This window comes from Ailuropoda melanoleuca, chromosome 2 (assembly GCF_002007445.2).
Source record: "Ailuropoda melanoleuca isolate Jingjing chromosome 2, ASM200744v2, whole genome shotgun sequence".
Taxonomy (NCBI): domain Eukaryota; kingdom Metazoa; phylum Chordata; class Mammalia; order Carnivora; family Ursidae; genus Ailuropoda; species Ailuropoda melanoleuca.
Window position 1 is genome coordinate 109,322,640 of NC_048219.1, and position 12,961 is coordinate 109,335,600.

Here is a 12,961-nt window from a genome sequence, read left to right on the forward strand (position 1 = left end):
GCCAGCCGCCAGCCGCCCCCGCGNGCATCCGGAGCTCCCGGTCTCAGTCTGGATCCAGTGAGCACACCGGAGTTCCCTAAGAAGTGTTGTGGTGCGCGCTCCTGGCTCATGGTCCCAGTCTGTTCTCTCATGGGTGCCGGTCCGTGAGTCCTCCCGCTCCCCCGTGCAGGTGGCTTCAGTTTCCCGGCGCCTGAATGCAGTGGCTCCCTCCCCCTTCCATTTATCTTCTGATATCTGTGCGCAGTTTCACGGCTCCCCGCTTCGTACCTCAATACTCAGCACTGGAGATGTTCATTTGTAGAGATCCAGATGTATCTTCCTGCGTCTCAGGCTGATTCCGTGGATGTTCAGGTTGGTCTGGTACTTATCTAGCTCGACTCAGGGGACTGGCTGGAAAAGGGGTCCCCTACTCCTCCACCATCTTAACTCCCATAAATATGTTCTTAAATGAGACTACGTGTGAGTGGATTTATTCTCACTTGGGACCTGAGACAGTGTACCAGAGTATTTGCGACCCTTCTCCTTTATTTATAGTTTATCACGTGTGAAGCAAACTTTTTTTTCTTTTTTTCGTAATGACTCTTATGAAAAATGACAACAGATGCAGTGACTTTTCTCTGAATGATGTGTGTATTACCGGAGTCGTCAGTATGGGAAAGAAACCAACCTCATCTATTTAGAAACATGGATATCCACGTTCAGGTTTACAGAGAGTTTCAGTGTGTTGCTTAAATCATGAAAGACCTGTGTTTCAGTCTATAGAGGTCACAGACGGGCACATCCATTCAAACTATCCATCAGTAGACTTACTGCATGTAGGGACATGGGTACTGTAGGAGTTAAACTTGCTTTCAGCTCATGTAACAGAAGATACACAAAAGAGTGGATTTATTTCCCTAATAAAGTGGAAACTTTAGATGTTGACAATCCAGGACAGTGTCTGTAGTTCCATTATGGCATCTGAGTCTCAGGCTTCTTCTGCATTCCCAACTCCATCACTTGCAGTGGGCGGTGTTCATCATCATAAGCTTAACATGGCTGTGGGACCTCCAGGCACCATATCTGTGTTCCAGGAAGGGATATGGAAAAGGAGCTATGACAAAGAACCACACTTTGACATTTTCTCCTTTGGGGTTTTATATTTTTATTGGAGAATAAAACTATATTTGACACCCAAACCATTGGTCAGAGCTGTCATGTGGTCACTCTAACTGAAAGACAATTTGGAAATGTGATATATATATACACACACCTATATGTATTTATATATATTTATGTGTGTGTGTGTGTGTGTGTGTATATATATATTTCTTATATATTTATATATGTATAAAATAGTGTCTACCACNTGGAAATGTGATATATATATACACACACCTATATGTATTTATATATATTTATGTGTGTGTGTGTGTGTGTGTGTGTGTGTGTGTATATATATATGTATTTCTGTATATGTTTATATATGTATAAAATAGTGTCTACCACAGCTACCAAGATGTAGTTTTGAAGGTTTTGGCAAATCTGTTTCAAGTCTTCTTCCTATCGTGTCCTGTGGCAAACGTTTGTTCAGAGATATGTAAAATATTTGTGTGGACTTTGTGCACAACTTTTGGAGGCCTCATTACATGACGCAAGCCTACTGCAATTATTAATATAGAAAACCAAAGACCACGTGGTTATATATTCTTTGGTATGCTTGCAGATACCTCATGCTTATGCTGACGTAATTTAGGATTCTGCGGAGTGAGGTGCGTGGAGGAAGAGGCTGATGGTTAAAAGGCTTGAGGAAGTTACTAAACATCATGTCATCGCGAGGCCAGAGGTTACTTTCTCATAAAATAGAGATGATAATACCTGTTTTCTCCTTCACAGGGTCAGTGTGAATCTTTAATGGGGCTCTCGGCACAGAGTGCTTTTAGCTCTTCAGAAATACAGTGCAAAGTCACAAGATTGGGCGGTTGAAAAAAAAATCATCTCTCATTCCTTTGCTGTGGGCAGGATTGCATTGCAACTGTTCTTTAAATATTGCTAGGGTAAGAGTTTTTCTGAATTTTGAGAGAATAATGACAGTAGTAACAATGGTAACCTTTATTTAGCAAGTGCTCATTCTCCCGCTGGCCCCCATCTAAGTACTTTCCACCCATTCCATCCTTGCCCGCTAAAGGTTAGGAGATACCGCTCCTCCTCATTTTGTAGATGAGGACCCTGAGGCTCTGAGGCCAAGTGACCTGCCAGGGTCACCACATGTGATGCAATAAACAGATCGGGGCTGTGGTGTCAGGCCCATTTTGTAAGCCAGCTTTGACATTTTCTGGCTGAGCTAACCTTGGAATAATTATTTAACATCCTTAATGATCAGTCTCTTTTATATCTGAAAAATAGGAATAATTGCTCCTAGTGTTATGTAAGGATGGAGTGAAATGATATGTTAATTGCCTTGCATAAACTGCTGAGAGACCCTTTGTAGGGCTATAAAGAATCTCCGTTTTCAGGGTTATAAGGAATTGCTTGCGTGGATCCGGGGTTATCATTTTCCTCTCTCTTGTTGCGGAGGAAGGCCACTGAGATCACTTCCAACAACTTACTACCTCTGTGACCTTGGGCTTGTCACTTAACTCGCCATGCCTCACTTCCCTCATTTCTGAAATGAGGGAAGATAGGAATAACTTAGGTACTTAGGTCAATATTTTATATATCGACAGATTAGGAAGGATGGGATGGAATGCACAGTATTGCAATCAGAAATCAGGCAGAGAGCTGAGAAAAAGCAAATACTTCTGTGGTTTCTCCAGTACTGTTTAGTTCACAATCACTTGTAGTGGGCGTCTAGTTGGGGGTGGCCATCAGTTAGTCCCCTGAGTAGGTCCGTTGGGTGGGTCTCCACCTCGGGCATCTTCCCCTTCAGCCCCTGTTACTCAGCCATCTCTATGGAGCCATCTTGTCTGCAAGTTGCCATGAGATGGCACTATGGAGATATGCGTGGTCAAGTTTGCTTTCCTCCCTTTCATTGCTGTGCCCGCAGGCTGAGAGCAAATTGGAGCAGCTTTTCTTTTCTTTTCTTCCTTTTTTTTTTTTAAGTTTTATGCCTTTTAAATATTCAAGGACTTCAATGATAAGAACACATTTAAAGGGAAATGAAATGTGTATAAAGTGTAAGACACATCTTTCATAGTTGGAAGGGCCTTTAAATGATTAGAAAACTAAGGCTAAAAGGAGAAACTGTGTTTCTTTATTTTTCTTAGTATTCATCAGTTTAGAGCTAACCTTGCAAATATATTTTGGATGCTAAGATATATAGNACATCTTTCATAGTTGGAAGGGCCTTTAAATGATTAGAAAACTAAGGCTAAAAGGAGAAACTGTGTTTCTTTTTCTTAGTATTCATCAGTTTAGAGCTAACCTTGCAAATATATTTTGGATGCTAAGATATATAGTAAATAAGTTGATTTGGAAACTAAATGCTGGTCATGGTGTAAATTATTCATGCCGTCGTGGGTAGCACATGCTTCCTGCATGATATATTGTTTTTTTTATCGTAGTTGCAGCGTTTTTGCGTTTTTGCTCTACAAATAGAGGAGTGGAATCTCTCACTGTTTCTTGTATCCCCTCTTTTTTTATTGTGAATTTTCGTGTGGCTTATCAAGTACTAGATGCAAGGATGACTCCCAGTGTCTTTGAAGGGATAACTGAATAAAGTTTCAGGCATTTGGACGAAAGACAGGTAACACAGTTGAGTGGAGTAAGACAAACCTCTGTTCAAATTCCATCCTGTGCTGTCCATCAGCTCGGCAGAGATTCTCATTTTCCTCTTATGTGTACCGCATGCAGCGTGGCAAGTGGCAGAAGCCTCACTGACTCCTGTTCCCCATCCTCTGTTCCTAAGCTCCTTGCGGAAAGGGAGGTGGTGAGGTATAGAATTACGGATACTACAGATACTAAAAACATGTGGGTGTTTCTAGGAGTAAGAGTGCTGTGGCATCCTAAATTGAAATAAATTGTTTATTCTCTAAGATCCGTTATTTCAGATTTTTTTTTTTTTGTTAAGCTCAATCTAAGATTTCTACTGGTACTATCCTTCTTACTCAGTGATAGCCAGAAGATATGGTGACTGTAGGCATCGTAGGCTCCAAAGCCACTCCGCTCACGGATCTGCCACTGGCTTAGGTGAACATAAAAAGAACCTTCAAGACATTGGATCCCTTGCAGAGTCAGCACAGGGTTCTGGATAGTAAGGAAGCCTAAAAGGGAATCAGGGCTCACAGTAGCCACAACTCAGGTAATTGTGATGGTTTTGTGTTGTTGTTGTTGTTGTTTTAAAGACTTTATTTATTTGTTTGACACAGAGAGAGAGAGAGCGCACACAAGCAGGGGGAGTGGCAGGCAGGGGGAGAGGGAGAAGCAGACTCCCCGCTGAGCAAGGAGCCCAGTGCAGGGCTCAAACCCAGGACCCTGGGATCATGACCTGAGTCGAAGGCAGGTGCTTAACCAGCTGAGCCAACCAGGCACCCCTTGTTGTTGTTGTTTTAATTTTGAAAGTAAAATCCAAAGATTGATGCAGAATTCCAGATATTTAAATGCGAATTTTTGACCAATCATTCCAGCTCACATGCAGTCTCACTGGAGCTCTTAATTCTTTTAAATCTTTTTTGGCTTCCCACTTATATCTATTTAGAGTGTAGCAAATACACTTTTGGTCCTCCTTATCTTCTTTATGTATTAATAATTTGAATATGTTTGTAGATGTGCTGGATATGTGTCTGTCACTGATGGGGATAGACAAAGTCCCCTTCTATACCCTGGTGATTTCTTGGCATAAAATAAATTTTCTTAGTAGAGAGCTGGTCCTGCTGGCCATTTACTGTATTAATTGTAATAATACTAGCTTAGGAACAACTACCCTAAGATGCAAATCATTTTTATCAAAAGTTCTATCCTTAGAATAAACTAAAATTAATATCCATGTTGCAAAAACACAGTTGTAGCAAATTATACTCTTGGATGTTTGCTACAAAGAAATGTAGCCAGTTTGGTTCTCTAGGCCTGAGGTTTTTGAATCCTGTCCAATAATGCTCCAAAGGTTCAGTGAAATAGTCTACCAGGCCAGTCTTGGGGGCAGTCGGGCAAGACNAGTCAGGCAAGAGAGCACAATCTCATTTCAGCTGGATCACTCCACTTTGACACTTCTCAGTATTGGTGTGCAATGCAGAATTTGAAGGAAAGATTTGGTTGCTTATCCAAGTACTGTCTTCATCCCTGGATCCAGGCCGACTGTCAGAAAGCTGTGCACTTGAACTTCACTGCTTGACTCCTTAGTAGAATCTTTTTTACTGATCTGTACTTTTCCACTGTGCCCTCTGAGTGTTACAGGAGAGTCACTCTGCTGCCTACGGCTTGCCACTATTTCTTTTATTTGATGAAGGGCTGTGTTCGTTTGGCCCATTGCTCAGCACATCTGTGTTTATGAGGACTCATGGGCTAAAGTCCGTCAGTGCTTGAGAGCAGAGCAGTGGCTTCTCCTAAAACAATAATGAAAAAAGGAGATAGAATTTTCTCCTACCTACATGAGGGCTTTAGTAGTTTCTTCTTTCTTTGGTCACTAGGAAGCTCATGGTCAGATTGGCTTCCTGCTTTTAGCAATCTTGTGGGTAAACATGTAGGGACAATAACTTCTCCCCTTGATATCCTTTTACTGTTCAATCCTTTTGTCCCCCTCCACCTATGTCTCTGAATCCATTTTCCCCATACATGCATGATGACATGTCCTCTCCATTCTCCTTAGCTCTAGGTAGACTTTTCTTATCATTTGGGAAACTACCTGGATATCCTGTAGGCACATCAGTCTTAATATTCCTAAAGGAAACTCTTTCTTTTTTTTATTAATAATTTTTTATTATGTTAGTCACCATACAGTATATCCTTAGTTTTTGATGTAATGTTCCATGATTCATTATTTGTGTATAACACCCAGTGCACCATGCAATACGTGCCCTCCTTAATACCCATCACCGGCCCATCCCAATTCCTCACCCCCCTCCCCTCTGAAGCCCTCAGTTTGTTTCCCAGTGTCCACAGTCTCTCATGGTTCATTACCCCTTCTGTTTACCCCCTCTTCATTCTTCCCTTCCTTCTCCTACCGATCTTTCTATTTCTTATGTTCCGTAAATGAGTGAAACCATATGATAATTGTATTTCTCTGCTTGACTTATTTCACTTAGCATAATCTCCTCCAGTCCCGTCCCTGTTGCTGCAAAAGTTGTGAAATTGTTCTTTCTGATGGCTGAGTAATATTCCATTGTATATATGGACCACATCTTCTTAATCCAGTCATCTGTTGAAGGGCATCTCCGCTCCTTCCACAGTTTAGCTATTGTGGACAATGCTGCTATGAACATTGGGGTGCATATGGCCCTTCTCTTCACTACGTCTGTATCTTTGGGGTAAATACCCAGTAGTGCAATGGCTGGATCATAGGGTAGCTCAATTTTTAACTTTTTAAGGGACCTCCACACTGTTTTCCAAAGTGGCTGTACCAATATTTGCAAATGACACTACAGATAAAAGACTTGTATCCAAGATCTACCAAGGAAGGTCTTTCTGTCTTCCTTTTCAAACCTGCCCCAGTTCCCCTTTTGTCCTTTGGTAAAGGGGTCCCATCTGTTCGGTCATGTAAGTTGGCAGTCATGCAGTCTTTTTTGTCTTCTCTCTTTCTCGTATCCCATCCAATTGTTAACCGAATCTGGCTGCTGCACCACATTTCAAATCGCCCTGGATCCTTTCATTTGCCAGTTCTTGCCTGGACTCTTTGCCTAGTTTCCTAACTAGCCTCATCTACCATGAATCCGTGATGCACACTGATGTCAGTTTTTTCAGTCATTTGCTCTCCTAGAATTCTGATCACTATTATTTACACAGTAAAGCCCAACTCACTCACATGACATTCAAGGCTCTTCATAATGTGCTCCCCAGGCTGTGCATTCCTCCTTCCCCTTAGCATCCTTCACAAGCAGCCACTGGCCCACTCACCAGCCCCCAAACACAAAATGCATGTCAGCAGAGATTTCTCATGTCCTGAAAGGTCCCTTCTGGCTCCTTCAGGCCCTGGTTTTCCTAAGGCTTCTCTCAGCTATTACGTTGTGTGAGAGTTCCCTCTTTTTTTTCTCTCACCACGGAAGATCTAATTGCGTCCCCCTCAGTCTTCTGCATTTCGCTTTCTTGATGCTACTGTTAGAGCATTCTTTGTCCTATTTTGGACTTTGCTGTGTGTGCATGTTTGTTCCCAAATCGTGAGCTCCTCAAGGTTTGGCTATGTTGGAGGAAGGAATAGACCAGGTATCTGACAACCCTGCTCTTACAAATAAAAGTAGACGTGGTGGGGGGCGGGGAGGAATGAGGGACTGTGGAGTCCTTAGGGCTGATAGTATCTTAAATGGGTAAGGATTGAAAGTGTGGCTAATTAACCTTTGATCTTAAAATGTTAATAGTATATGTACTCTCTGTATGGTAATGGGAAATTTGTAATGTCATCATGATAAAGGTTCTAGCAGTCAATGTGAGTTTGTATTATTTCTTATAGTAGAAACTTATCTGGTTTTCTTTCTTTCTTTTGCTTTTTTTTTTTGTTCCTGTTTTTGTTTTTTTAGGAATAGGCAAGTCAAGAGGCTGAAAATCTGAAGAATGTTTTCAAAGGGTGATCTGGCTGTCACTTGCTGGTTATGGAGGAGCATAAAGAAGCTCTTTCTATTACTTTCTCTCTTGCTGTCCCATGCAGCTCACTTGGAAGCGAAAAAGGATAATCAGTTCATCTGGAAACCAGGTAGGAATGTCCTGGCTGTTCTTTTGTCCAGTTTTCATTAATGAGAAGAATATTCTTTCCGTACTTGTTTTTATTTCTGGAGGAGTAGGAAATATCCAGAGAGGAAAAATAGACTCTTTTTCTTTATAGTAAAGCTTGCATTTAATTTTTATTTCTGCATAATTGTCACCTCTATCTGTGATGCGTGTTATACTTCTGAATTTTCATGTTGTTGTCAATTAAAGTTATGATTTCCATAATTACATCTGTTTCTCCTTTGTCAAATGTATCACCACTGTGCAGCACATTTGTAGCAAAAATGACATCTGAATTTAGCTGATATCTTCAGCTAAAAATGCTTGGGACCAGATCTGTGTGTGTCCTTCTTTTAGCTGACACACTAGTTAGCTCTGTATTATTGAATACTTTCTAGCATAGAGCCTACATATCTAGGTTTGGGAGCATGAAAAATCGTCCTAACAACTTTGCTCATTGGCTGTGACTATAAAGTCTCCTTAATGTGTTTTGAGATCTTTAGCTACCTTGTACATAAGTATAAGTTGAATTGAAATTTGGAGGCTTGTACATAACTCATGTTCTTCTCCAAGTATTTCCTTATTTTGAGTGTGGAAAAGATCTGTTAAATTTAATTTTAAAAACTGATACTTTATTATCTTAAATGATGAACCCTAAACATCTTGGCTCTTTGTATCACTGATGTGTTTCTTTGCTCTAGATTTTAATTTTCTTTAAGTTTCATAATCAGATCATTTAAAATATTTATTACTCTTTCAAGAGTCCATTCTTGCAAATACAGATAACTTATACACTTAATATCTTAGAATAGGAAAATGAGATGTCGTAGAAGATGTATGGTCCTTGAAGAGTTTTCATTTTATTCTCATCAGTTGTAAATTAAATAGACTGCAAATGTGTTGTGTCACCATGGAAATATGTACAAAAGTGATATTTGTAATATTTAAATGACTTTGCAAAAATGAAAGTAAATTATTCTTTAAAGTATATGAAGTAAAAAACCCAGTGCCATTAGAGATATGGTCTGGAGGAAATTTAATTGCACTAAAGCCCTTATAAATTAATTTAATTGTGGGCTCTAATACCACATTAGTGATTTGTATTTTTTTACCTCATAGTAGTTTTAGTAAGCTTTGGAAATAGTTATAAAAGTCAGTCTTGCAATTCCGTGAAAGGGGTTATTTTGTTTTAATCACGAAAGGCTAAACATTTTATTAAATCTAAATGAGCACATTTATATGACTTCACTCTTGTCTAAAGTTCTCCAAAAAAGTGCAATTAAGATGGAAAGTAGCAAAGCTGAGCCACAAATGAGATGTGTGGAGAAAAAGGGCTTATTTGGAAACCAATTTTCAAAATAAGTCTGCTTTTCTAAAAGCAGGTCATTGGAACAAGATGGTAGACCCATGCTGCAGTGGATGAATTCTTGGATAACTGTCAGACTTCAGTTTCAGAGATACATTCCTTCCCATTAGACACATTGCATTGTTCCAAATAAGCATCTCTGTCATCACTCTCATTTTCCCTGGTATTCATTACTTCTCTCCGTCCTTCATGTGCCATCAAAAAGGTAATAAATACATATTTCCCATTTGGAAATATGGGAAATTACAAATTTGTTACTTGTATATGACCAGGTATTTTAAAAGTAGAAAAATTTAAAAGATACAAAATGAAAAGCCAAAGTCCAGACCATATATTCCATTCTCCAATCTCTTATGTATTCTTTATTTTCTTTGCACATGTAAGTACATCTCCATGCATATGTGTAGATATAAACCTCATAAGATACACACAAAGTATTGGTATTATTATTATTTAAGGTTCTGACAGAAAAGAAAGAGTATATGCAAAGAAGGGCATTGGGAGCAGTTTAATAAAAGGACTATTTATGAAAGGGGGTAAGTGTGAGCAGAGCTTAAGAAAAGCTATGAGGAATTGTGGTNCTCTCCCATTCCCCCTGCTTGTGTTCCCTCTCTCGCTGGCTGTCTCTATCTCTGTTGAATAAAGAAATTAAAAAATCTTTTAAAAAAAAAAAAAAGAAAAGCTATGAGGAATTGTGGCGTGCTCTTGAGCTAGTGTCAATCTTCCTGACTTCTGGATCTGCGGGGGCAAGGAAAGGAAGTGGTTTCTGGAACATGGAGAGAAAACTTTATGGAGAGGATGCCCAACAGATGTTGTGAGCTTTAGAGGGTTATAACCAACCTGCAGTGGGAGGGAGGAAAGGGGCCAGGGGAAGGAACAGCCCTTGCCCTCACATCTCTCATTGGCTGAACCCAGCCAGAAGCCACAAGGCAAGGGACCCCATTGATTTATCTATATAGACCAGCTTCCTGGGCAGGGAGCAGAGTAGAGAATGGTGGAGAAGGTGGTCCTGAAAATATCTAATTCATACATGCACGTATGTACATATGTACACACGCTTTGCCTCATACATTCAGAATCCTACTATGCGCCCTTTATTTGCCACTTGCTTTGATCACATAATGATGTCTTGATGAACATTGCCTCTTAATGCACATGGGTCAATTTCATCTTTTAATGGTTACATAGTATTTTTTTGTATTTATATTCAATAATTTATTTAACCAGTCCCTTATGGCTTTATCTTTTCTTCTCCTATTGCTTGGCATTTCAGCAGTTTTTAGTGTTTTGCTACCATAAATTATAGTGACACAAATGTAACACTATTTTAAAGGTAAACAATATATTATTTCGAGGAGTCATGTGCACTAGAGCAATTCTGGGTCATTATGTTCAAAGGAAATTTCAATATCTTAGAATCTGTCAATGTGCTTATACATGAGTCTATTATATTTCATTTGAATTTTTTTTTTGAAGAGCCTGTGTTGCAGGTGACATCAGTTACATTTTTGGAGTATGTTATCAAATCTGACAACTCAGGTCCAGTGTATTCTGAAATTTTAGCAGCTTTTCCAGGAGACCCAGATAAGTGTATTTTAGAAACCTAGAAACCATTCTCCGGGTTTAAATTGTAGGATTAACAACTTAAGCTTTTTGTTAGTGTCTGTTGTTTTCCCTTGAGTCCGTAGATGAGCTGTTAGTCAACCTCATCCAAATTGGAGGCATTTCTAAGTGACTTTGGACAAACAATGGATTGATGAATAATAAGTGAGTGGGCACATTATGTTGCTAAGGATTTCTGTACTGAGAGAAAGTCCAGTGAGCTGCAGACTATGGGATCATTGATCTGGCAAGGCTATTGAATGCCTGTCATCATTGTGATGAGATCCTCTGATCTATATGTAGTGTCAAACAATCTTCCATCCATGCCAAGGAAGAAGGATTGTGTCAGCAAGAGTACCAGCTAAGGAGTGATGTCACTTGTTGCTTTAAGTAGATACATAACAATTCATGTGTGCGTGCTTTGTAGAGATGAACAGATCATGGTTTCTGAAGCCCAAGTAACTAGTGGTCTCAAAACATTTCTCAGTGTTGGTTCTAAGAGGTTCATTCATTCCACTAATACCTGTCAGATCCTTATTGTGTGTCAGGCACTGTTACAAGCATGTGAGATAAACTGAGAATAAAACAGACAAAGGGAGGGGGTAATGAACACGATCAAGAAGGTGAATAAACAGGACGGTAGATGGTGGTAAGTGTCTGGAAGGAAAGAGAAGGCAAGGAAGAGGGATATGCAACCAGAGGTGAGAGGTCGAAATCGCCAGCAGGTGGGCTGTGGGATGCCTCACCGAGGAGGTAGTTTGAATAAAGACCTGAAGGAAGAAGGGAACCAGCCATGGGGATAAGGGTGAAGAATTTTCCAGATGAAGGGAGGAACAAAGGCAAAAGGCCCAGAAAGGAGTATGTGAGACATGTTTGGAAACCAGAGAAGAGCCCAGCGTGCTGGGACAGAGTGAATGTGGGGGACAGTGACAGATCAGGTCAGAGATGGAACGGGGCCCAAATCAGGTGTATCCTCATAGGTCAACATTACCATTTGGCTTTTGCTCTGGGTGAGACAGAAGCATACTGGGGAGTTTTGGGAACGTGGTGAGATGATCTTTATTTTTAATAAGATTTTAGTAGACTCATTGCAGGTAGTCAGTTAAGAATGGTGGAAGCGGGAGGGCCAGTTAGGAGGCGTCTGTAAAAATGATGATGGTAATAGCTTGACTGAAGGTCATGACAGTGAAGGTGATGAGGAGAGGTTGAATTTTGGATATATTAAAGGCCCCAGTTTTCAACCAGGGGTGATTTTGCCCAGTGGGGGACTTTTCTGGTTGTCGCAACTGGGGTGAGCTACTGACAACCACGTGTAGAAGCACAGGACGGCCCCCACAATTACCAGGCCCCCAAGTGTCAATAGTGCCCAGACTGAGAAATCCTGATGGAAGGTAAAGGATCATGACTTACTGATGTGAGGGGGCAGGGAAGAAAGGAGATTCAGGGGTAACACTGAGACTTTGCCCTGAGTAGCTGGATGAGGGGTGGAGCTGCTGACACTTAATACAGGCTGAGTGTGAAGGACCTGGCATGGAGCGACCAATAGCAACTTGGGACTGGACAAGTTACATTCCTGAGCCTGTTAGAAATTTGTGGGAGATGCTGACCCGGAAGTTGGATGTGTGGGTCTGAATTCAGGAGAAGGGTCTCTGCTGTAAGAGAGATGTAAATTTGGAAGTCACTAGCAAAAGAGGTAGAGTTTAAATATGTAGCTTTAGAACTGAAGAGTTGACCTTGAAATGTTTGATCCCGTGTATGTAGAGGACATACTTCTAATGTGCTTCCATGGGGCCAAAGGACATTGAAAGTAAGAGTAGTAAAATATGCATAACATAAACTTTACTGTTGTAACCATTTTGAAGTATACAATTCAGTGACATTTAGTATGTTCACAGTTGGTGGAGACGTCACCACTCCCTAGTTCCAGAACANTGCCAAAGGACATTGAAAGTAAGAAAATATGCATAACATAAACTTTACTGTTGTAACCATTTTGAAGTATACAATTCAGTGACATTTAGTATGTTCACAGTTGGTGGAGACGTCACCACTCCCTAGTTCCAGAACATTTTCATCACTCCAAATTACATTTTGCAAGTGAGTTTATAAAAAGACTGGAAAACAAGTTTTGCTATGAATAATAAGGTATGAAAGGAAAAAAAA

At 40.3% G+C, this 12,961-nt stretch overlaps 1 protein-coding gene across 1 annotated transcript in view; it reads left to right on the forward strand.

Moving 5' to 3' along the window:
* Window positions 1–12,961, forward strand: part of THSD7B (thrombospondin type 1 domain containing 7B) — an 848,738-nt gene that overhangs the window by 116,115 nt on the left and 719,662 nt on the right. Inside the window, 1 exon segment of the mRNA XM_034654492.1 lies at window positions 7,644–7,816. Within this exon segment, the coding sequence (XP_034510383.1) occupies window positions 7,678–7,816 (139 nt within the window). The 5' untranslated portion in view covers window positions 7,644–7,677.